This window comes from Cataglyphis hispanica, chromosome 15, assembly GCF_021464435.1.
Source record: "Cataglyphis hispanica isolate Lineage 1 chromosome 15, ULB_Chis1_1.0, whole genome shotgun sequence".
Lineage (NCBI taxonomy): Eukaryota > Metazoa > Arthropoda > Insecta > Hymenoptera > Formicidae > Cataglyphis > Cataglyphis hispanica.
The window spans coordinates 2,995,597-3,023,077 of record NC_065968.1 but is presented as its reverse complement, the minus strand read 5'-3'; the positions used below and the strand labels follow the sequence as shown (position 1 = coordinate 3,023,077).

The 27,481-nt window shown below is 37.8% G+C and overlaps 1 protein-coding gene across 2 annotated transcripts in view; it reads right to left on the bottom strand.

The window, feature by feature from the left end:
- LOC126855106 (protein kibra) overlaps nt 1-27,481 on the bottom strand; it is a 58,897-nt gene that overhangs the window by 9,627 nt on the left and 21,789 nt on the right. The window contains exon 1 of one of the 2 annotated variants that reach the window (XM_050602483.1): nt 811-1,424. The exons of the other annotated variant lie outside the window; for it this stretch is intronic. Within the exon in view, the coding sequence (XP_050458440.1) occupies nt 811-1,134 (324 nt within the window). The 5' untranslated portion in view covers nt 1,135-1,424. Of the gene's footprint in view, nt 1-810; nt 1,425-27,481 lie in introns of those variants that run through there. 2 annotated transcript variants of the gene reach the window in all.

The following is a 27,481-nucleotide window of genomic DNA, read 5'->3' as shown; positions in this document are numbered from 1 at the left end:
ACTGTCATTTGACTGGTTCTCGCGCGTGTATCTATAATATATTATATAACATAACACACTCATTCTCCTATTGATTCTAAACGGCAAAAACGTTACTTCTTGACATAATGTTTTAAGACAAATTAAGTGGGCTTATTAAAGAGATAATCTCTTACAATTATATAATTTTTTTCAAATGATGATTATTTAAGTTTTAAAAATTTATGCGTGTTTGTATGGATCATGTGCAAATTGTGTGCAAACAGATATTAAATGTCAAATAAAAAAAAATGTGTTAAGTTAATTAAAAAATAATTAATTCAATTAATTTAAAAATTAAACAGAATCTTCGCCAAGAAAAGAAATCTATAAAAAAAAAATATATACATGTATATATTTTTTTTTCTGACATGAAATCTTTCGAAGATTCTTCTGAAAAAGGTCTTTGTTTTCGTTTTTATAAATAATCAGAATAAAATAGATGTGACAATTATGAAATTGTATTTGATAAAACGATGGAAAATATAGTTAACGATCTTGATTTAAATCAGTTTCAGAATTATTTCATCCAATATCACTGTATTATTCCAATATTCGGAAGGAACACACGATTTCACCATCACACCATCGCGTTTCGCCGCGAAAAAGATATTTATAGTAGCTTTGGCGATCAAAGTTCCTCCTTTAAAAGAGGGAAACGCAATTTTACGTTGCACATTCATCCACGGAGATACGACTCGCACGCACTTGCATGTTAAAGCGAAGAGGGAACGCGAGATTTAATAGGAAAATACTTTGAAATATACAATTTCTTGGCAATTAAATTCTTACATATTCGCAATAATAATACGCCGTTGCGTCGGCGTCGTCGCGCTTATAACACTGTTCCCAGTAGAATTTCTGTATCTGCTCATCGTTCTCGTAGTCGTTGTGATAGCACATCCTCATGCGATACTGCGACACGACGTTCTCGTAGATCTGCTCTTGCTGAAGCTGCTGGTGCTGCTGCTGCTGCTGATACTGAAGATACGTTGGACGTTGCAGATTCTTGCGTTGCTGCTCTTGCTGCGCCTGCTGATGATGATGATAATTGTCCACGTAGCTACGGTACTGGTGTGCCGGTACAAGTACACAGAGGGTGTACTGACGGTCCATGCCGGGTACACGATGGACTGCGCGCACTCTCTGCGGCTACGCGACGATGCCTCTTCTTCCTCTTCTTCGCCGTTCTTCTTCCTTCTCCTCCTGCTGCTTTTTCTTCTTCTTCTTCTTCCTATTCCTCTTCTTCCACCACCTTCTCTCTTTTTCCTCTCCGCCTTCTCTCTCGTATCGCCGTTTCTTCTCTTCTACCTCCTCACGAACCTCGTCTCGTGCCCTCCTGCGCTCGTATACTCTCCTCTATTTCCTCTTTTCTCCTCACCTCATCTTCGCGAAGGCCTCCTCGAGACTGGTTACGGCCGATTCCGATTCCGTGGTCTCAATTTCAGATCCATTCCTCTTACCTTCTTCCGTCGCTTCCATCATCCACCCTTTTACCGCCACTTCGATCCGTACACTTCATGCACTGCATCTTTCCTCTCTTCAGCAGGATGAGCACGACTGTCCGAACTCTCCCCCCCCCTTCCTCCTCCTCTTTATTTCCTCCTCTGCTTCTTCTTCTTCTTTTCCTTTTCCTTCATCATCATCATCATCATCATCATCATCATCTTCTTCTTCTTCTTCTTCTTCATCTTCTCCATCATCATCTTCTCTCATTTCAGAGGCTCTCTTCGCGTATTTTTCATGCCGTCTCTCTCTCTCTCTCTCTCTCTCTCTCGTTTCCTCGGCGCCCCTCAAGCGCCTCTTTCTTATTTCGCGTAAAAAGACAGCCCTCGGCAGTTCCGATAGGATCGTCATAACTAGGACCCCGATAAATTCTAACTTGCTTTAAAGTTTGAATAGCGCAAGATAATGTCTCGCGTTAAAAGCAAATCATTTAATTAAATTTGCGATCTCTCCGAGACGATTTCAAGCGTAACCCCGTTAGCTACTTGAATATTAAAATGCGATTTTCAGAGAAGGAATACGCGCAACTCGTATGACTCGTTGCACTGACAAGTGTCAATTTTGCATTAAAATATTAAAATATATATGTATGTCTATATATTACTTATGCATTGCTATAAGTTCATTGTTATGATTTCGCGATGCACTAAGAAGCTTATACGATATTAATGATGACAAAGGCAATAAAAGACCTGGCATCTTTTCGCGTCCTTTATCGAAGCGGACAATAAACTAGTGATAAGATAAAGCTCTTCACCACAGTATAAAAAAGAAAAAAAATTTCTAGTACCCATTGCGCAGTGCAGAAATCTGCGTTTATTATCACTACTGTAGCCCTCGAGGGCGCTTATCTTTCTCAGGCCCGCGGAATGTCCGATGCAGAAGCACGGGGCGCCCGAGGGCGAATGTATGATCCTGCCCGATTGGTGGGGCGTAGCGTGCGCGCGGTTTAAGAGGACGGGTAGCAAGAAGGAGGGGTGGAGAAGGGAAGGGTAGCCAGGATTGCAGAGAGGTATCAGCGGAGGACGAGGAAGGGGATGACGATGGAAGGGCGAGGAAGTAGAGAAGGAGGTGGAGGAGAAGGGGGGAGGGGGAGGGGGAGGAGGAGGAGATCCGGCGAGGTCACGGTACGACCCTGCTGAACGTGGTCGCGCATCCCGTCGAGGCCCCTTGCCGTCGGTAGTAGAACCGACCTTGAGTCGCGCATTATGCCCCGTCCTTGTTGGAATTTCTGGGGCCCCTACTGGCCCCATCAGCCAGTGTCCTCCGATCATCTAAGAGCGGAGGGCTTCGAGAGGGCCCAGAGAGGGCCTCGTTTGTTCACCCCACCCCACCACTCCCCTCCCCTCCCCGCCAATCGCGAAGTGGCTCGCCCATGGGGCTCCCAACAATATGTGCATCACGGGGAAGAGCAACACGGATTTCATCTTCCCCCACCTTCACACGGTGCCCTCATGGGTATTTTCCCTCCCTCCTCTCTTGCCCTTCCTCATCATCTCTTCCTTTTCGCCCTCGAAACGTCGGAGAAACCACGGCGCCTCGCGCGCATATTTCTCGGTCTATACTATTATTGTCGAGGGGGCACGCAGATGGTATCGAGTACGGGCCGGTTCCGTCCGCTCCACGGAAAGGGGCTTTATTTTTCCTCCGCCTTGTGTTCATCCCCATCCTTCTTCTCTCCTCTCTCTCTCTCTCTCTCCCGCCTCTTTCTATTCCTCCTTCGCCATCACGAAGGCCGGACGACCTAGAGCGCATTCTTTTTTTCGTTCGATGGACTTTCTTTCCTGATGGACCGGCGACGTCAATTTCTGACAGGAAATCTTACAGGCCCGCTTTCGGATTCCAATTGTCATTGTCCTCTGGCGTTTCATCCTTTTCCGTAAATGTACACATGTAAAATCGTCGATGCATCATTTCACGTATGTATACGTTCGATCCTTGACATTGCACTATTTTTTACGCAGTTAAATTACAATCTAAAAAATTCAACATTTTATAATACGAATCGAGAGCTATCTCCTTTATATATGATAAATTCTTTTTGATTTTAAGAGTCTTTTCCTTAGACGTGGAAAAAGATACAAAATATATATGTCAAGACGCATTACACATTTGACTTTAATACAAGCTTTTCACGCCTCATTCGCTACAGTCGTTTCCTTTATCACTCTAGCTGAAATGCTTCCCCATCCCTACTTTTCAGAGAGTTCATCCTATATGTACCCAGGACATTTCTCCTTGCTTCGAGGGAATTGAAAGGAAGGAAAGAACGAGAGGAGGCCTCTACGGCGACAGCCGCATTCCAAGCGGGACGCCTAATACCGTTCCTAGCACCGACAAAAAACAAAAGGTCATCTGCGAAGGATACCGAGGGGAGGAGGATATGGCAGGATCATGCGAGATGGAAGAAAAGCCGCGCCGTCGTCAGATCAAGAGGTAGAGAGACGAGACGAGACGAAGAGGGGAGGCGGAAGGCGTCCCTCGGATATATATCCCTGTGCGCAAACGGCCGCGATTTATACCGCCCGGAGCACGCTATCCTAGAGCCGAATGCCTAACTGATGGCTGAATTCCATTCCATCGGCCTGCCCCTTCCCTTCTCTCCTCTCTCTCTCTCTCTCTCTCTCTCTCTCTCTCTCTCTCTCTCTCTCTCTCTCTCTCTCTCTCTCTTCCTGCTCCTCACGAGCGCACCTCCACCTCGAGAACGCTACTGCCAGGAGTACTGCCAGGAAACGTCGTCGTCGTTTGTACTCTCGTTCGAAATTCCATCGAATTGCTACTCTCCCAAAGGACTTCATCTCCAATCTGGGATAATTTCAAGGAAAAATGTCAATAAACGTCAGAATTTACACGTCCTCTCGCTCATCATCCTCTACCCAAGAAGTAAAGCAACTCTTTGTTATATATATTCATATTTTATTTTCATACATACAGGGTGTCCCGTATTAGATGTCCAGAATTAGATGAACAAATTTCAGATGATTATAAAGGACACCACAAAACAAGCCAATTTTGCCAATAAATCCGTGTCTGCAAATAAATACTTTTGGCACTAGAGAATGAAAGACTAAGAGCTAAGAATCTTTGAAAGAATCTATTTTTTCAAAATTTTATTAATGTGATCAAATAAAGATTAAATAGAGATATCTGAAGTTTGTCGGTCTAATTCTAGGACACCCTGTATATACATACATACATACATGTGCGTGTGTATGTGTGTATGTGTGCGTGTATGTATGTGTGTACAGGGTGTCCTAGAATTAGACCGACAAATTTCAGGTACCTCTATTTATTCTTATATATATATGTGCACAAACGTATATTATCTCGTCGCAGCGTACAGGATGCCTTCCGCGCGATGAAAGAATGATGTCCGATGCGCGAACGCGGAGCAAGGCGGAAGACAAGAGAGTAGCTGCACCAGGAAGAAAATATATATGGGGAAGCCGACGCGGGAATGTGTTTCCAAGAGGGGGACCGTGGGACGAGGTGGGTAGTAGAAGCGAGTAAACACGGGAGTTACGAACGAGGAAATGGAGTGGAAAGATGAAGAAAATTGGAATGCGCGGGAAGGCAGTGAAATAAATAAGGAGCTGCGACGAACGGATGAGGAAAAGTACTGAAGGAGCAGATGAATAAAATAAATAACAAGATGGAGCAATGTGTGCAGGATAGTGTGCGAATGAAAGAGATGGGCGAGAAGGAATGAAGGTAGATAAAAGTCGTATCGCGCATAAGGAGGAATGCAATGAAAATAAACATAGGAAATCTGGAGAGGAAAAAATAGGAAGAAGTAGGAAGAAATAAAAGGCAGAGATAAATGATATGAAATATAAAGAAGCTACTCAAGCTTAAAATAAATTTTTTTAATTGACAGCTTATTATGTAGAAAAAAATGAACGAGAACTACAAAAAAAAAATAAATAAATAAAAACAGAGGACAAATTATTTACAATACACTCTATAAAGTATATAAAAAGTGTTATATATATATATATATATATATATATATATATATATATAGAGAGAGAGAGAGAGAGAGAGAGGTCTCACATTTATATATAAAAAAACATATACAAAAAAATCGTATACATTTCATAATTCTTGATGACCTACATCATCCTGTACGCTATAAACCAAGAGAGTGCCACGAGAGTCCGAGATGGCTGTGTGGTACCACAGGGCGATGATTACCTGCGCGAGCGGGGGGAGCGAGTGCGCGAATTTGCACGAGGCATATACAAGCTCGCGATCTACGGGAAGCGAGATGGAGCGGATGGAGCAAACTTAAGGTGGAAGGATCGCGAGAGAAGAAGAGAGAGGAGAAGAAGAGAAAGGAGAAAGAGATGGGAGGAGGAGGCCGCGGCACGGCTGAGGAGAAGTTCACGTTGCAGGGAGTAATGGCAAGGAGGAAGGAGGCCCGGCTCGCGCGCCCGAGCGAGCGAGCGAAGGATGGTGATGCTGGGACTGTTGGAGGTAGTGGCGACGGCGGCGGCGGCGGCGGATGAGGATGAGGAGGAGGAGGAGGAGGGATCGGAATGCAGCCGAGTGAGGAATTCCGACCCCTCCCGCATATTTATCTGAGCGCGCGGCACGGCTCGGCGGCTCGGAGGCAGCGGGACCTGGGTCGGGCCCGGTCCGCGGGACCCCCTTTTATAGCGCGCCAACCACGCGGGGCCCCGCGATGGAGAGGGAGTACAAATAAAAGAGAGAGAGAGAGAGAGAGAGAGGAAGCGAAATAACAGAGAGGAGGAGGGGGAGGGGAGCGAGGATACCTACGAGGCCAGTGCCAGGCCACTACTATACGGCCTTAGCGCGTATAGGCTTATTCAGGAATGCCCGCGGTGTTTTGTAATTGGGCGCATTCGTAAGATTTTCTTCTCGTGAATGCGCGCGCGCGCGCGCGCGAGAGAGAGAGAGAGAGAGAGAGAGATAGAGAGAGAGAGCTTGACACGACGCGGGAGAGTGCCTTTTTCCCTCGGCGCCGTCTTACTTTTATTTAAGGCTTCTTCAATAGTTGTTGCCCCGTGTAGTTGACATTTAGAATGATTTTTTTTTTTTTTTTCAACGTTTCCGCTCATTACCAGCAATGATGAATGATTCTTTGGCCGAGCCGATTAAGTTCGAGTTCATTTATTTTCAATGCTACGCTCTTTCAATGATAGCCCTCCCCCCCTCCCCCTCCTTTATTTCTGAACTAAATATTTATTCTCCAAAGGGGACGGCAAATTTTTATAGCTTTAAATGTGAAATAAATTTAAACGTTATCAAATGTATACATATTTTTTTTTTTTTAATATTATTTAGTTACATAATTTATATTACGTAATTTGTGCCACGGAGATTACAAGCAATTTCTCGCTCATATTATTATCTATTTATTATAATATTAATATTTCAAGATATGTATATTTATCGAAATCTATATTCGCGTGGGGCGCGCGTAATGTGCAACAAGATCCAACATTAATACAATATTTTCGAGCACAAAAATGTTGTAAAAACGAGTCTCTCGCGCTTCGCATCTAATACGGATGGGTTTATAAATTTTACGACGAGAAGACAACGTCGCTCAAGTTTCCACCGGACATGACTTTCGTAGAATTCGGCCGTTGCCGCCACCCCAAGGCTGATGAGGACCCGACGATGGCCGACACGACGAAAAGGAAGAAAGAGAAAGAGGAACGTGCGTGCTCTCGAGATTAAAATGATTAGGTTTAGGGTGGACCGGGGAAGGGAGGAAGGGGAGGGGAGAGGGGGTGGCGAGTCGAGCGTTGAGGGGCCCGAGCGCTACCGGGGGCTCACGTGATCGCCCTGTGGCTACCGAATTCCGTATGAAGTGGGTCTCGTGCTTCTCGCTCAAAGGGCCCCTCCCCCTCCCCCTCCTTCCTCTAAACAACCCGATCCATTTCGGGATCACGGGGAGGGGAGAGGAAAATCGGGGGCCGGTATAGGTACGTCTCCTTTACGAGCGGATATAGCCTCGCATTCTTTTGGCCTTTTATATGGTATTTCGACGATTATAATAACGTTCTCTTGCGATTTAACGAGAGATTGTTAATGTACGAGAGAAATTTATAATGGGATCACCTGTAATTTTATCGAGACGCGAAGTATCTCGTAAAGTGCAATTATCGTCCTCCTCGCGAGCGTCATTGCGAAGTGCAATCCGAAGATGTGACTCACTGTTACACTTTGTTCCCGACCACGCGCCATGCCGAGAATAAAGCGAACAAATAAGATAAAAGGGTGATGCGCGATTGAAGAGATTTAAATATTGCAGAAACTGCTCGAACTCTTTAACTTAAAATTTGAGATCCGTTCAAGGAATTCGAACTAAGAGATAGAAATTTATTTTTTAATATTTTATATCTTTTTAATAAAAATTACCTTTCTCATGAAAACTCTTAAATTCCAAATTTTCTCTCGAATTCATCAATTTATAATATTTTCTGATCGCGATAAAGCATCGTGCATGCAAAAAAATTTCACACACGAATACATATATATTTATTGATGTGCGCGCGAATTTTTGCAAGCGTCGGATGGAACGCGCGAGATCAGTGATATCTGATTCAGATTTACGTTTGTTGGAAGGAAGGAGACAGAGAGAGAGAGAGAGAGAGAGAGAGAGAATGGAGGGATCGAGAGTAATCGGGCTGACGGTCAAGAAAGGAATTTCTTTGGCCGGACAGCTGCTGCCGAACAAAGGACGCGGGATATAAAAGAAGAGTTCCTCGGGGCGCACGTGGCTCTCGCGAGAGAGAGAGAGAGAGAGAGGAAAGAAGAGAGAGGAAAGAGAACGAGAGAATCTACGGCTAATACAAGGAACCGGGTATACATACTGAATTTGTTTCAGCGCTACTTTTCCAAAAGTTTCGACCCCCTCTCCCTCTCTTCCACGCAATTTTATCTCTCTTTTTATTCATCGAAAAAAATTAATCGTTCGATATTAAAAAAGTTAAAATTTTTGAAAAATTGAAAAAGGCTGTTTTATTTACGCAGAAAGCTTCTCCTCGTGAAAAAGACTGTTTTTAGAAACTTCCCCAGAGAAATTAAGCATCTTTCCTTCTCTCTCTCTCTCTCTCTCTCTCTCTCTCTCTCTCTCTCTCTCTCTCTCTACAGACAGCACACAATATTTATAAAATGTGTACAAAATATTTATAATAATTGTTTGAATATTTTATAGATATTTATCAAAATATTTTATAAATATTCTTGTGGTCTTAGATTTAATAGATCATAAAAATTTATCAAATATAAATATATTGAGAAATGTTTACGAAATATTACTATCAATATATTTATTTTTTATTTATCATAAATATTATATAAAATATTTACTTTATATTTTAATAATATATCGAATAAAGTTTTTATGATTTCTTCTCTTAATACAAAATATGTATAAAATATTTATATAATATTTCAAAAAATAAATAATAAAAAATATTTATGAATATTTACCATAAATATTGTGCGCTGTCTGGGTTATAAAATTTATATAACATATTTTACGATTAAATTATACCGTATCCCGTAGATACCACATATCCCATAGATATAACTCCGATTTTTTTATTTTCATTTCATTTCTTCTTATCGCGAGATGTCGGACGTGCAATTTTATGCAATCGAAGAATCGACTTGATTCACTTGCGTCGATTGACGACATGCCACTGTGACGCACGCACGCACGCACGCATGCAGTCCACATTCTTGCTCACAGAAGTCGCCACGATGCTCGATTCATACATTGTCGGAGTCAACGCGATTCGCTGCGGTAAATTCATGCCGCTCCGAAAGCAACTTACTTTTGTATTAATGCTCGCGTATATCGCGAGTGAAAGTATATCGCGCATTCCGCAAATGTTATACGTGCACGCGTCCACGCTATCGTGATATCGCGCTGATATCACGCACGCGAATTAAGCTCTCCCTAATTTAATCGAAAATTCGTCGGAGAAGGAATAAAATATAAGAACGCACGCTGCGTTTAACGCGATCCGTGAAAAACCAGTTTTCAGGAGAAAATTATTCCCTCGAGATATGCATTACGGATTTCTCGATCGATTTTTCCTTCGTGGGAAATCGAACGATCTTTTTTCCAATCGTAAATGATCAATGAGAAAGAATTTATCGCGACAAATTAAATCTCTCTTAAAATATAAAGCTCAATTTATTCAGCAATTCGAACGATCAACTCATTTCTTTAAATTATTCTTTTATTTATTTTATTTTATTTATTTTATTTAATTATTTATTTCTTTATTAACAATGAAGAGATCCTTTTAGTACAAAAAAAATGTGATTACAATTTCAACAGCAGCAAAAAAAAATGCAGAATAAAATAAGAATACAGACATTATAAGTTGCAAAAAAAAAAAAAAATTTTTGCGCTAAATATTTAAATAAAATGTAATAATAAAATTCACATATGTACGTGTATGCAGGAGCGTTTTGAATCAACCGAGCCGCAATGAAAATGGGACTGCATAAATAGACTAGACCGAATTAATGCGTCGTAAAACGTATTTTCGCACCTGTCTCCGGTGAAGATAACGGCTGATACGATGCCGACGCGCGATAGCGTCGCGTCGTGCCGCATTCCAACGCGTCCGCCTTCGTCTCGCGGCACAAAATCAGCCGATTGCGCGCCTTTTGTCGGCAATAGGCAATTAATTCAACGGCAACGCGGCGTTTAATCCTTGAGAGAAAGAGAGAGAGAGAGAAAGAGAAAGAGAGAGCGTTTCATTTACATATCAATTAATAATTAAAACTATACGCGACAATTTCGACCAGCGGCTCTTGTCAATCAGCTGACGAGTAGAATTCCCCTTCCCTTATCACTCCGCTGTAAAGGCCTCCATAAAGCATCTTTATCGTACAGCTTTCAAGTTAAACCTAAATTCTTGCTCCTTTCACGCACTGATATATATATATATATATATATATGTATGTATATATATGTATATATATATATATAATTATCATATTAATGCGATATAATAGCGTCGAAATATTCGCGGTATTACTGTTACTTTATCGGCCAGATACTCGGCAAGATTTAACGAATTCCTATCGGGAAAGTTCTCGGTGCATTTTGCGTTTATTCCCACATACATACGTGCGACTTCTATATCCACTTAAATAAATATGTGTGAACGTGCAGCACAAGCACTTGTTGCTGGCGCGCGAAACATTTGCTCTGCGTGAATCATTCTCGTATCGGCATAAAATTATGCAGCGATTAGAGAGAATTATAAAATCTCGATCTCCCCTTATAAATTGCACTCTTCAGAACGCTCTCTTCCTATGGATATTAATTTATTCCATCAATCGTTGAATCATATCCTTTTTTCATATCGAACATATACAAGTGCATTCAAGACAGAAAGCTTGACAGTCAAGAATGATTATTATAGGGATATGTCAAAAATATTGCATATTGAATGTGGCGCGCGAACACTTTGATTTTATCGATATATGTGAAAATAATATTAAAATACATAATTAAAAAAAAAACTTTTTTTTTCCATAAAATACAGTTTTTTATGAAAAAAAAACAAGTCTCGTTTTCTTGCAAAATTCTGGTTTTCTTTCAGATATTTAATATCTTTTTATTTTGATCGCTGCAAATTGATTTTTTCATTATTTTTTATTTTTTAGATAATTAATCATTATTATTTTAAATGTAGCTCATATCTCATTGGCTGTATATTTATGTAATTATTTTTAATTAAGTAAATTTTTAATTAAGTAAATTCTCCAAAAATAAATGAAAATTCAAGAAACTTGGATGAATTATTTTTATTATAGTTAATCCATTAAAATTTTGGAAAAAAAATAAATAAACAATATAAGAACTTCAGTTTTTTTATTACGTTAATAAAAAAATATGAAGAAAATAATATTATATTTCGATATTATTATATATTCGATAATATTCGAATATTATATTTTTATCAAAATTTGCGAGACTTTAATCGCGTGAATTTCAATTCATCTCATTTGGCACACAAGGTTGACTCTGGTTACGAGATACCAGCATCATGCATGCGCGTGCGTGAGAGGCGAGCGATGCTGATATGAATGGAATGCGATGCTATTATCGGACTATACTCACCGATAATAACTCGCGTTACGTCGCGTCGCGCGGCGAATCGGAGGAGATCGCAGGAGGTGAAAGGTCGTAGCTCCCGAAGACTCGCATTCGAGGAAAATCCGCATGAATATGCAGCGCGTGAACGCGACGAATCGCTTCTCCTGGATACGCACATTTTTCTACAACGCGTCATCTTGTCCCGAGTGATCTCAGTTCCCGCGCTTTTTGCAAGATGCAATGCATCGCGCTTTACTTTAAGCGATTAATTTTATTCTAGGGTATCTATCCAAAGCTTATAAAAAATTCCCTCAGATTCCCTGACTTTTCAGATAATTTGTTCAAAATTCCAGATAAAATTAGAGAATTTTTAGATGAAATTTTTCAAAATAAATTTTTTTGGTATGCATTTCCTAATGCTTTTCACTCATACAAAGAAAAAATAAGTTTCTTAAATTTTGAATATTAAATTTAAAGATACATTGAAAAGAACTGAATGACTTTTGTAAAGAAAGGATTTTTTATTTGCATAATATTTTTATTTTCCATCATTAATTATAAGAATTATAATGAAAAATGTGTACTCAATATTTTTTGCTACGACAAATGATTAAAGAGAAAAAGATATATATTTATAATATATTTGCAACATATAATCCATAATTATTATTAACAATCAGATGCTTGTAATAAGAACAAAATAAACAAAGATAGAATTTTTGAAAAAATTCCCCGAATTCAAATAAAATTCCATAAGAATTTCCTAATTTTTGAAAATAAAAACAAAATCCCTGAGAAATTCCATTTCCTAGGTTTTTCCAGAAACACCTGTACTCTCGAATAAAAGCTTTAGCCCAGAATAAAATAAAAATAATATTTTTCAAATATTTATTAATTATTAATTAATATTTATTAATTATTATATTCTTTAATTTTGCATGGAATCTATTTTTAACATTGATAACGCACTTCAATTGATTCGAATATGATTTATAAACGAAGAAACGGTTCTTGGAATAATTGACACTTTATTTATAAAGGAGTAGTTGTCACTCGAGTTTCTATCTCGATGTCTATCACGTATTGTTAGAAACGGTTACACATCCCGACTATTATCCGTCACATAAACACTTCAATGTAACTCGGAGATTATTTGATATATACATATGATCGCGACAATAGAATACAACAATCTACGTATAATAATAATATCCGACATATTGTCGTCTATCCGACACATTAGAATTGTCGTCGCGCAAGTTGTAACATTCGCTCAACAAGTGCCATGATTTATCGTTCGCGATGCAAAATGAGAATGAATATGTTCTGAGATTATTCTCTGAGAAAATTCTATGGGAACGGCAATTCTATCTGAAGAATCTCTCGAGGGAGAGAATATTCCGAGTATATTTCATGAATATTGCAAAAAGTCTTCTTCGAGAATTTCATGTGTGTATTTATATTTTTCTTTATGCCGCGTGTTCCCTGAATCTTCTTACTCGCAGATTCTAATTTATAGACAATTCCCGAATAAGAATTTTACGACACAAAAAAAAAAAAAAATCAATCTCCAATATTGTTAAATATCCAGGCAATTTAGCCTTACATGAAATTAAAATGCAGTTAAAAAATGTGAAATCTTCTTAGAGCTCTCGATACTTGAAAAAGTATCCTCTTATCTGCATTTTCGTCGACCGATAAGTACCAAGGACACAAGCGAAAGTGTTCTTCCATTTTCATCGACATCCATAAATATCCGGCGCATTCTCGGCAAGGCCGCGGTCTACGAACGTTATCAAGATTTTCCCGATATCTCCCCATTCAAGAAAAACATTTTATCAGATAGCGTTACAAAAAAATTGATCGACCGTCCTCGACGATAAGAACGATTCTCGGATTAATTAATTCAGAGCATATTATGCATTTATCGTGTGCCTTTTGGTAAATAGGTAAAAGAGCACTTCTGCTATTCGATAGACGAGCTCACCGACTGCTTGCTATTATGAGATAAGGCGATTGGTTATATTTATACTCGTGAGACTGAACAAAAGTTGATAATGATTCTGATAATTATATATGTAATAAAATATCTATCTTTTGTTATATAACATTTTAATTCAAAACTATAAAAGAATTTAAATATCACTACCCACATCATTTTATTATATTAATATTCTAAAAAAGATTAGATTTTATCAAAGATATTTTGTTACCAAGGTGCCTATTCGAATTTTGTAAAAAAATTCCATAATTTTCCAGTTATTTTTGTTTAAAATTCCAGGTGAATATTTTAAAGAATTTTTTATGCAATTTCCTAAAATAAGTTTTTTTTTTGCACGCGTTTTCTATGCATCCCATTTTCATTTTTCATCTCTAAAAATTAAAATAAAAAAATATGCATATTCAATATTTTGTGAAGACGTTCAATATATAAACAGAGATATTTATAATATATTTATAATATATTTTGAACATAATTCACAACTTGGCTTATTGATGTATTGCCTATTGCTTATAATAAGATTGCAAGAGAAAATTATCAAAGAGAAATTTTTTTTTTTAATTCTCTGAATTCCAATAAAATTCTATGAGAATTTCCTAATTTTTCAAGATGCAAAAAAATTCCCTAAAAATTTCAGGTTTCCCGTTTTTCCAGAAAGTAGACTCCCTGATTATCAATATTCAGGGTATTCCAGGTCAACTTCATCGTCTTATAGAAAATTGAATTTGAAACAAATCTATAAACGTACGTCTGGAAACGATTCGTTAAAAAGTTATAGCTGATAAACTCTCTATAAATAAATAATTATGATCAAAATTTAATAACAATATTTTCCCATTTGCATTTACAATGTTTACACTATGAATGTATACACAAAGACTATCAAAAGATGGTTGTTTTCAAGTTTCTACTTTTTTCATTATTTTGAGCTTATTTTAAACGTCTTATCAGAATTAAAAGAAATTGGTACAATTTAGTTTGTTATTTAATAATCCATCAGATTTATTTCATTATTTTTTTTTCAAATAAATGAAAGATTTTGAATTCAAAATTATTTATTTTTATTATTTTCAAAAATCATCAAAAAGAAAATTATTCAAAGTATATTATCTATAACTTTTTAACAAGGCACTTCCAGAACCTGTGTTTATAGAATTTTTTTTGTTTCCAAATTCAATTTCTCATAAGATCCTGGAGTTTCGTTAATCTGGACTGGACCACCCTGTATATGAATGCTAATAACATCGATATTTTTGAACGTGGCTTCGAAGGAAATATTTCATAAAGCTCATACTATTCGACACATGAGAATATCGATAGCTGCTTTACGATTTAAGAATCCGTAATCGCAGAGGGGCAGAGATTGGAATCCCTTTCACGTCGGGAATGCTGCCGTGTATAACCCTTGCCGCGAGAGCCGCAAGGCGGCACACACGTTTCGGAGAAATCGGAGAATCCGATACCCTCCACCCCGAGAGCATTCCACCGAGATGATTGTCGGGTGCTATATTGAGTCTTCCTGAGAAGACTTCCTTATCGCGAGAAGACGCGACGGAACGTTAAAACAGCAACGGGGAGGGAGGGGGGGGGCTATCTTTGACCGAGAGCGCGTCGAGTGCGAAGATCATCATGCACAGTAGCCTTCTTATGTTACCGGGAATTTAATGCGATAGCTGCCGTCACGGTCGTACAGGAATAGAATCGTGATAAAAGATAAGACGTACCCCCCGTCCGTCGTCGCAGATCGATGTATACAGTTTCAATGTCAGTGACTACAATACTTCGATTACCGAAACAATGATTTCTTTCTCCCTCCCTCCCTCGCTCCTCCCTCTCCCTCTCTCTCTCTCTCTCTCTCGCTATCTATCTATCACGATTCATTTTCGTACATAAATCCTATATAAATATGCAACGGATTAAAAGAATTAAAGATCAAGCGATGATACTAAACATATTTTTAGAGATTATATTTTTCTCTCCATTATTTTCTGTTATTTACGCGAATTATATTATTGACATTTATCGACAGAATTGCTGGACGAAAAAAATAGCAGATCCTAATCTGAATCATATTACGATGCTTTCACACTTGGAGCAGAAGGAAAATGCACATTCGCGGGTAAACAGTAGCCGTATCCGAATCTGGAGTACGAGATATTCGGTCGCTCGTTATCACGGAATGATAACGTCTCTCGATAATCGCGCTTCTCGCATTCCTGCCACGATAAGATAACGCGACTCACTCGTGACTCAATTTCGCTCGCTCGCCGATCCGATCCACGTATATTATTATGCAAAAAAAAGGGAAAATACAATAAATATCGCGACCGAGCCTTTCGAAATGACATGAGCATATCGTGCCAACGCAGTTTCAAGAAGAGCAGCGCGCTTAAAACTCTCACTCGCTCAAAACTGATAAAGTCAGTTGGCGACAAATTACACCGAGCTATATAAACCGACACGATGAATGTCATCGTCAGGATATCCATCCTACTCGCGCGTTGCCAAAGATATAATTTCTCTGACGTCGGACGTCGAACTCTGCGTTCCCCACGCGCGGGCCTCTAAGGCCCACGCAAGGCAGGCGCACAACACATATCTAAGGTCAATCTGCAGAGGTTAAAATCGTTGGGAAAGTATACAAAGTCTTACAAGTTATACAAAGTCATACCAAGTTTAGTATACAAAGTCGTGGTATTAGCCGTTACCATTTAAATGAACAAATTTGCATGAAAATTTATAATCAGCTGTTTACCTGTCAATTTTAAACGAGGAGTCACGTGCGCGCGTCCATTGACATAATAAATAAAATAATGATAAATAATGGGTTAATTTTTTGTAAAAATTTCTCAAAATAAGCGTTTCGTTTAATGAATAATTTTTATTTAATTTCATATAATATATTTCATGCGCAGAAAGAGTTCCAGTATCTAAACATTTGGAAATTTTTGAAAAGAGATTTAAAAATATAAAAGATTTTTAATAATCCAAAATGACTAAACAAATTTTAAACCAAAATTTATTGCAAATTTCCCTCTGACTTGATTCAATAAAAGCAAAAAAGAGCGAAAACTTCATTTTCTTTTTACATATCTAACGAGACCACGCTCTTGACGTTCCAAAATTCCAAACTGCAAAGAGAGAGAAAAAGACAAAGAGAGAGAGAGAGAAAGAGAGAGAGAGAGAGAGAGAGAGAGAGAGAGAGAGAGAAAGAGAGAAAGCATGATGTGCAATAAAGAGACGTTAAGACAGAAGCACATCACAAAGAGAGTTCGAGAAAGAAAGAAAGGAGAAAATGGAGAGAAAAAAAAAAGAGAAGACGAAGGAGGCGAAGAGAGAAAGAGAAGTGCGAGAGTACGTCGCAGAGAAGCGTGAAATTCCGTCGGATCTCTAAAAATAGTCGCTTAAAAAAAGGAAGAATAACACGAGTACGCGTATATATCTGCTCGCCGAGTAAAAGCGTAGGCCTATTTATGTATCGCCCGGTAGAGATGGAATCCCGATCCCTTCGCATGGTCGTTAACATTGTTTGTCCCTGGAGAAGGAGAGCTATAGGAATGTGAAAAGCCACGCCAGCATAAACGGCATGCACAAGCGCGGTGGCCGGATCTTTCGCGGTTAATATACCGAATCGAAATCCTCGCAAATGAAATGACAAAGCGGCCGAGGTATTTCGCGGGATACATTCTTGGGGGGAAATAAAACAAAAACAAGAAAATCTCGAAACACCAAGTCGTGAAAGAAGAGCTTTTAGTCGAGCGATTCTTCTTTTCTTTTTACGCATGCAGATAGCAAAATATTGATACTGTGTTTTTGAATAACTGATAAAAAAAAATACAATTATATACCGCAATTACATCACATATTTTTATAAAAGAATGTCTATGCAAAGCTTGTAAAAAAATTCTTTGACAATTCCCTGATTTTTTAGGTAATTTATTCAAAATTCTAGGTAAAATTAGAGAATATTTGAACTTTTCAAAATAAACTTTTTTGCGTTTTCTAATATTTTTCACTTGTACAAAAAAATCAATCATTTAAATTTTAAATATTAAATTTAAAAATGAAAAACTGAATGATTTTTACAAGTATTTTTCATTTGCATAATATTTTCATTTTCTATCATTAATTTTAAAAATTATTAATTATAATTATAATTATAAAATATTTTTAATAATTAATAAAGAATGTGTATTCGATATTGTATATTCAATATTTTTTACAGATATTTATTTGTAATATATTTGAAACATACATCTCAAACAATCATTGGTCAATCAAATTGTCGATGCTTGCAGTATAAAAACAAAATGATCAGAGAGAATTTTTAAAAAAATTCCTTCAAGTTCGAATAAAATTCTATGAGAATGATTTTTCAAGACAAAAATGAAATCGCCGAAAATTCCAAGTTTTTCTAGGGAATATAGATATAATTTTTTGTTAAAAAAATGTTAAAATTTTTACGTAAATTATGATAAGGTTTAAAAACGTTATAAATTAACGATAAGATGTTTTCAGAAGAAAAAATTTTCTAGACATGAATTCGCGCGCGCACGTGTCTAAAAATTATATTATATAATTTGTACTATATTTCCACTCATATGCAGACTGCATCGAATTAAATATAGAGTTTAAACTGAAAGAGTAAAACGAACGAGTTAGAGTTGAACGAAGGAGCAACGAGGGAATTATGATAAGAAGAATGTTTCAGCCAATGGCACACAATACCGATGAGAGAGTAAAACTTTTTTTCCGCCCCGGTATGTGGGAATTTCGCGGGGCATACTCTCAGGGTTCACCTCCTGAGAAAGATAAAAATAATTGTGTAGGGCCCCGGGAAGAGTCGAGCGTGCAAAAAAGGTGTACGCTGCTGGCACGAGTAAATTTGTGAGAAGAACGAGCGGATGCATTCAATTTCGATGCTTGAAGAATCTCGAAAATAATAAGAATAATATATCTTTGTTGGCGAGAGAAACGTTATCATTTAAAATTAACTGAATAACAAAAATGAAATGAAATGAAATAAAGTAAAATAAAAATATGAAAAATATTTAAACAATAAATTTAAAAATCTCTCATGCTCCAATATTATTCGATGGTCCATATCTTTTTGATAGAGAATTCTGGTTCTAATATCTTCGAAAATAGATACGACACTGTACAGGAAAAAAAAAAAAAAAATGAAACGGGGAATTTAAAAACGCCGACAGCGGAAATAAAGGATTATACGAGCATCTCCGGCGGCGCGAGAGAGGAGCAGCATCATCCCGACGGGTTTAGAGAGGAGACGAACGGTAGCATATATATCCGCTCGTTCCGGCTCCATCGTACGCCCTCGGCAATCCTCGTGACTCCTCGGTGCGTCACTTTGTGGACCGCCTGGGGGCCCTACGCGAGCGTAACACGGTAGCCACTATAGCCAAAAGGGTCCCATGGTGCGAGTTACGCGAAACTGAGAGAAAGAGAGACAAGTGGAAAAATAAAGAAAGATGGGCAGGCAAGACAGGGCAGAGAGAGAGCGAGAAGGGAGAAGAACCGGGGGAACATCTCAGACTGAGGCAGGAGAGAAGAAGAGGAAAGAGCGAAATGTCCGAGGGGGACCAAAAGGACAACAGAAATCCAGGGGAGGGGAGGGGAGGGGGAGGTGAGCGCGGGGGGAAGGGGAGAGCGGGGAACCGGCATCTTTTCTTCGTGATGCATTGAGGCTCGAAAGAACGGCGTTAAGGCCCCTCTTTCCCCCTTCCTCTCGACGCCACGTACTACGCTCGATTCCCCTGACTCCCCGCCCCCCCTTCTCCTACAGCCCGCTAACCGCGAAGCTGCAGGGCCCATCGGGCGAGGGAGAGAGGCCGAGGGGAGAGCCTATGGCGAGCAACGTGCGGCGGAGGGCCGAGGGAGGGCAATTCGAGAGGATGGGAGACATTCCAATCTCTCGTGGCAAGCCTGCCTGCCTGCCTGCCTCGCCGTCCCTCGCTTGGCTTGTCTGCCCGCCGCTTGCCAAGTCACCGTCTTAAAGCCGACCTCACCAGAGTGCCACACGAATCATCGTAACCCTATGGAATATCTCCTCCGCGCTATCAGGCCGATCGATTTTTATTTATTTCGAAGCAGCAATCATTCGTGTATGAAGTCGAGGAATCTAGGAATCGAGGAATCAGATCCGAACAAAGTAATCAAGATCGTGAGGAACAATAAAATAAGTTTGTTCCTCGTTCTTGTTTTCTTTTTTTTTCACATTTAAAATGAAACGATATATTAATGAAATATTTTGGAGAGAAGCATACAAGAGAAAAGACGAAAAAAATATTTCTATCTAAGTTATGATCAAGCTTTAAAAGTTTTTCAATATTGTTTGCATTAATAAAATATTGTTTGTTATTACATTAATAAAATTAAATTAAATTAAATTAAATTAAATGCTGTTTTATTTCAAAGTAATTTGGTTCATCAATAATGCAAATACTATATATATATATATATATATATATATATATATATATATATATATATATATATACGTATGTATCTCGTGCAGATAATACGCTCCGATTATTAGGCGTACGATGGTAAGACCATTTTTTAACAGCTGATTGTAATAAACAATTGCACATTGACAGTTACAATGTTGAGATGAAACTGGCGCGCAGCACATAAACGTATCCAAGTATGCTTTCAATGAGCGGGAGCGCGAGAAAAAGAAACGAGGAGCACAATGTAACGTAGCATATATACGCCATGCTGCAGATCCAGTTGCAAAGAACGCGACTCCGCTTTCACATTTATCGAATTCCAAACCGTTCGTTCGTTCTCCACGAGTTCGCATACCATGATACCGCGAGTCCGTTCCGAACTGATTTTACTAAGCCGCCGAGATTACGTTATTGTTAGCCCGCGATGGTAGATGATAGGGGGAATTGCGAGAGAGAAGGCATGCGCGGAATGTCTCTCTCGTGAAACGACAATAGAAAATATATACGGTCTTTCAATGATCAATTTGTAGTCACGTTTAAAGATATTTCAATTTTAGGAATATTTTCTATAAAAATTAGATTCTATACTTTCCTGAAAAGATCCATGACGCTTCGCGCATTAATCACACTAGAATATATCTTGAAAAGATACGATCGCAACAAAAAAAAAAGGAGCATTGCCTTTTTCTAAAAGCTGTATTTATATATTTCTCGTTCCTGACTGCTATTATTTGAAAAGTAACATCCAGAAGAGAGAATATGCGTATTTTACTGAGATAGATAATTTATTCTTAAGATATTTAATAATTTCTTTGCGCTCTAATTAATTCTTCTAGTTCCCGTGCTGTGAATCGTATTATAAAGTTTTTTCAATTAAAAATAAATAATAATCGCCATTAATAATATTCACATACATGACAGTGTCTACGCAAAGCTTGTAAAAAAAAGAAGTCCCTGATTTTTCAGGTGATTTGTTCGAAATTTCAGGTAAAATTAGAAAATATTTAAATTTTAAAATAAATTTTAAATATTTTGAAACAAATTTTTTGTATACATTTTCTAATGCTTTTCACTTATACAAAGAAAAAATAAATTACTTAAATTTTAAATATAAAAATGTAATGAAAAAAACTGAATGACTTTTGTAAGATAAGAATTTTTCATTTGCTTAATATTTTCATTTTCTATCATTAATTGTAAGAATTACAATAAAAAATGTGTACTCAGTATTGTGTATTCAATATTTTTCGCTATGACAATGAACATATGATCAAAGAGAGAAAGATACATATTTATAATATATTTAAAACATAATTCACAATCATTGGCCAAATCAGATTGCCAATCAAATGCTTGCAATATAAGAACAAAATGATCAAAGATAAAATTTTTGAAAAAATTCCCTAAGTATAAAAAAAATTCAAGTACAAAATAAAACTCCATAAAATTAGAATACAAAAAATAAATTCCATAAGAATTTCCTGATTTTTCAAAATAAAAACAAAATCCCTGAGAATTCCAAGTTCTCTGGATTTTTTTTTTTCAGGGAGCAGACACCTTGATCTACATTCATCTCGTTCAAGGAATTATATGATAGAAATGTCATCGTTTTTTGTCTCTCGCGTAAAAGAAAACAAAATATACGAATAATCAAACTAAAATATATGCAAATAATTATGAACGCGATTCGTTCGTCGGCGATTAGGCAGACGGTATCTCGCAAAAATCGCCAACGATCGACGCAGTCAATGACGATGTCAATGACTTTGAGACTTCGGATTCGAACCGTTATGAGGCACACACATGTACCATATATCGTCGCGCATAACTTCTCCTGAATTTCGCCATTAAATTCGAGGATAGAAATATAATCTCACGTCGCGTAATCACTTCACTCGTGCACGCGATGCCGACAATCATCATTGTCGGAGCTAAACGGAAGCTGCATGGACCAACGGTCACGCCTGTTTCGTCGCTGCCCTGTTTCGAAAGCAAGAGCGAGCCGGTTCCTATTTGTAGACGGTCGCCTTCCCGAGTTTCCCGTTTCCACGTTGGTCCCGAGAACGCTCGACAAGCGTATCGTTGAGTCTGGTCAGTGACGAGGAAACGCGTGGCACGTCAACCTTCAAAACCCCCGCGATCAATCCCCTCTAGACGCGTGTGTTCATCGGGAAGGGATTTCCAAGAAGCGATAGAGTATCGATAGCGGGAGACGAGGCGAGATTGGCAGTCGACCTCTTTTATATTTCAATAAAAATAGACGCACGTGAAAGCGCCTCTGATCTTTTTCTCAAAGCTCTCGAAACTTCCAAGTTTAGGCGAGACATAGCGACTGTGCTGTCAAAAAAAGCAGCTGTTCGTGCCCGCGCGCGCGCGCGATTGGCAATCACAGCTGTCGGAGAGTACCCGGAATTTTTTAGCCATAAATAAAAAGTTCGATTGGGGAAACGCATTCGAATCGCGCAGGCGATTCACGGCGGCGGCCGCATCTGGACGACGCGGAGTTGAAACATCAAGCGGAGGAAACGAGTCTCGCGGCGGGGGGAAAAAAAAAAATAAAATAAATAAAAAGACGTACGCGCCGCGCGTACACGCCGGCTAAAAGAATGAAATTCCCCGGGCTTCGATCGATCGATCGGGGAATGAACGAACAGACGGACGGATGGACCAACGAACCAACGTGAACGTACGAACAACGCAGAAACCAAACGGAGAGAGAGAGAAAGAGGGGGGGGGGAGGAGAATGAAGAAAGTCCCGGCGCGCGCACCTGCGTTTTCGAATGAGATCCGCGAACCGCATGATTTACGGCATCGAGACATTCGCAGTTTCCTCCGGCGGTGTCATAATCGGTTTTGTAGCTGTCCGCGCGAGAGGGCCGACGAGCGCGATACGGGCCGAGCGGGCAAAAATAAATGGCAATTAACATTCCTCTCATCGACGCATCGACGGGACGATGCAGAAGAAGAGAGATCAGAGTGGAGAGGATGCGATCGAAGAGAGATGAGAGATCAGATACAGAGTGAAGATGCAGGAGACGGAGACTAAAGTGTCATCTCGGATCCTGGAAATAAAGATCTCAGAAAAAATCGAGCACGCGGGCACGAAATCCTGCGTTGCGGCGCACAAAATATCCGTGGAATTTCTAGATCGCGAGGTCGCCCCCAACCTTCAGAGAGTCTTTTCTCTCTCAGATACTACGACGATACTGCAACGATACTGCGACGATACTAACCGAATAATCGATACTTTCACTTCGAATACTTTAGTTAGTATCGGTATTACCGAATGCAACGGAGGTCGAACGGAGGTAATTGGGACGTTGAGCTGATATTTTCCGATGATACAAAAAAAAGGAGAGAGAGTCCTTTATTATTATTATTTTCTATAAAAATGATATACAATTTATTGCCTCGTGTGTGTGTGTGTGTGTGTGTGTGTGTACATACATATAAAATATATTGAATGTACGACTGTCATTCTTTTATTATGAATGATTAATTCTACGTCACAATTATTTTAGCTATAAAAAAATATTTTACGATATTAATAAGGCAGAGACGATTCCCTATCTCGACCAATGTCACTTTCACAATTACTTCGCTTTACCTGCAGCATCAGAAAAAAAATATTGCTAAAAAGGCATTGACATATTTTTTTTTTTACGACTTACAAATACCATCGCGGTGCGAGGTTAAAAACTACGATTTTTTTTCTCGATTTTTTTTTTTTTTATTCTCGATCTTGGGATGTTCGCAAATGCCGAGGGAAATTACGGATTCAGCCACGATGCTACGGAACGTGAGAGAGATTTATGGTTTAGTAATTATTCATTACCCGACGATGGGTTTTGCTAATCATTCATCGAACGTAGACACGATACCGCTAGACGTTAAAACGTTAATTAAGTTTCGTAAAACAATTAGTTTCAAGAACAAGTAATTTTCAAGTTCAAATGATATATGTGTGTGTACAGAATGTTCCACATCGGGTCAATGAAATTTCAGAGTCTTATAGAAAATTGAATTTGGAACAAAAAGGTTCCTATAAATATAGGCCCGGAAACGCTTCGTTAAAAAATTGTAGCTAATAAACTCTCTGTAAGTATTTAGTTGTGATCAAAATTTAATAAGAACATTTTTACGTTTGCATTGCTTACACTACAATTGTATTGTTTATACAAATTGTTTACCATCGAAAAATGGCTTTCTCAAGTTCTTTTTTCTTTGTCTTGAGTTTATTTTCTTTTGAACTTATTAAAAGTAAATAAAATTGTAATTTAGTTTGTTATTTAATTAACCATCAGATTCATTCCAAATTACTTTTTTCAAATAAATAAATGGTTTTGAAGTTAAAAATCATTTTTAAAAATCATCAAAAAAACGTGATTTTTCGAAGTTTATTAGCTCTATTAACTTTTTAACAAAGCATTTTCGGGCCTATATTTGAAGGAATTTTTTTTATTTAAAATTCTCAATTTCTTATAAAATCCTGAAGTTGCATTGATTTGTCCTGGAACACCCCTGCATAACCAATAATAAATATTTACATTAAACTTGTTTAATTACAAAAATTATTCTGGATTTTATTTAATATTCTTCGCATTCTTTGAATAATTTTCGTTGCTACTAAAAATTCCGGTGGAACGGTAGCAATTGAAAATGAAGAAATCGATTGTAGAATGGCGTAACTTTAGGTAAACTCCTCCAATCAAGGTTAATCGTGGCGTCTTCGCAAATTGCTAACTAAACTTTCGAAATTCCTGAAGGTTACGTCACAGACCCTCTCACGAGCGCGGCCAGTCATCGTTCGAATACAGAAAGTCATCGCAAAAGACGACTTGTCTTCGCGATACAACATCTTCGAATTGCATTTCATTTCCTATATTTATAATTAATATATAATAATTTACATCGACAAGTTGAAATAAATTGTAAAAATATAAAAATATCACACAAGATTAATTATCAGCGGATTAATTATCAGGTTACCATTTGGTTAATCTCAAAAAAAAAAAAAAAATTCGTCGTTATTGAAAATAACGAATCGTAAATTTTAGAAATGCCAACAATGTCGTAAATTAAAGAAACATTGTCGCCGAGTATAAGAAAGTCGCGCGAAACATGGCACTCCCGATCATAAATTCGCACAAAGTTGTGTGTCGACTCATATATCATTCATTTATCATGCTGCATAAAATTGTCGACGAGCGGATTCACGCCTGGAATTTACGCCTTTTTACGCGATGTTTTCAAGTTACGAATGTAAATCGAGTCGAATATCGACACGCTTGAGATCCATCTTCAGCTAAAGTAAGTACGAGTATGTATTAATCATGATAATAAATACGCGGACTTTCACGCGCATTACGTTTAAGGCGATCGATGGGGGTGAGGAGGGAGGGGGGGGAATATTTTTCTGCAGAAAATTTCGCAGAGCGAAATGCATCGCGGCGCCGAGTCGCGGTGAGACGTTACTGGCCCCGCGCGGCTTATCCGTCTCTCCGCGCTCGTCGAGCGCGAAAAGAGACGAAGGGAGCGAGAGAGGAGGCGAAGACGGGCGGGGGAGAGGGCTATTTGCATCGGAATGCAAGCCCCGGCTCTCCGCGTTACGCTCGCGAGAGTGCGCGCGCGCGCGCGGGCACTCGCTCGCTCACGCACGCACGCACGCATCGTATATATGACGCGTAAAACCCCCAAGGAAGGAAACCGCGAGTTTCCTCTAATGCCTCAAGTGCCGAGCACGTGAAACTACTCTCATTGTCGGATGATATGAAATGGTCTTGCAATTTCGCGTGCAAATAGTGTTTCCACGGAAAAGTTTGCCGAGTGAACGATGAAATTTATCGATGAAGTAATATAAGTTGATGATACTTCTTTCTTTCTTTTTTTTTTTAAAGTTACGACGATATTATATACAAGGTGTCTATCCGAAGTTTGTACAAAAATTCCCTGAGGAATTTCCTGATTTTTCAAGTAATTTATTCAAAATTTCAGGTGAAATTTAAAAAATAAGTATTTTGTGTGCATTTTCTAATGCTTTTCACCCATTAAAAAAAATAAACCACCTAAATTTTAAATATTAAATTTAAGAATTTAAATTTAAGAATGACATTTAGAAAAAAATTTAATTAAATATTAAATTTAAGAAGAGAATTGAATGACATTTGTAAGATAGACAATTTTTGTATAATATTTTCATTTTCCATCATTAATTGTAAGTATTACAATTAAAAATGTGTGTTCAGTATTTTTTGCTATGACAATAAACGTATAATCAAAAAGAGAAAAAAATACTTATAATATACTTATAATATATTTGAAACATATAATTTGTAATCAATTGTAAGAATGAAATGATGAAAAAGAGAATTTTTTAAAAAATTCTTTGAATTTGAATAAAATTTCATGAAAATTCCCTGATTTTTCAAGAATAAAAATTCCTGAGAATTCCAGTTTTTTCTAGATTTTTCCAGGACATCCTATATATATATATATATATATATATATATATATATATATATATATATATATATATAATACTGAAAAATACAATTCTCGGGTACTCATAAAAATATTTTTCTATTCAAAGAATCTCTTTATAGCTCTTAAGAATTATTATAAAATTAAAAAGTGTAGATTTTATTTACAAATTTTGCAAAAAATAAGAAGGATACGAAAAGAAAAATATACGCGGTCGCCTATCAGATTTGTATATCTTTGATGGGAACGTTGCTCGGGATATTTCAAGAATTTTAAGAATGTGAGAACCCACACATTATCTCTTGGTAACGATCTGGGTTTGGATATCTTATTTCCCACGTATACAATCGCACGCGAGGATTATACCGCGATTAATTTGATGATATATACAAAAGGATGTATCCACATATCGAAGGTAAGCGCGTTAACACACCTTTACTTCTAGCGCAGACGTATTTCTGCCAGTAAGAGCGTTTGCGCACGAAACTGCGAATTTTCTACGAGCGCAATAATTGCTTAATCGTTGCGACTTGCATTAAGTATCTTATTGTCAATGATTTTCAAAGCGTAAGAAGTGTATTAAAAAATGATTGTTAAGTCTGCAAGTATCATGACATTATACCAGTGAGAAAATTATTTATTTTATTATTTTTTATTTGTTATTATTTATTTTTTTATTTATTATTATTTATTACTTTATTTATTATTATTTATTCGGATAAAATCATTAAAAATCCCTGCAATTTTCTTTTTCAAATGTAGACACAAATATCAGAATTAATTAATTTAAAAAACAAAAAACAAAAACTACTATGTCAAAATGTTAAATAATATTAAATTTCCCTCCTCCTCTTATATCAATTTCAAATTTCTTGAAATAAAATCTCTTAAAATAGATTTTCT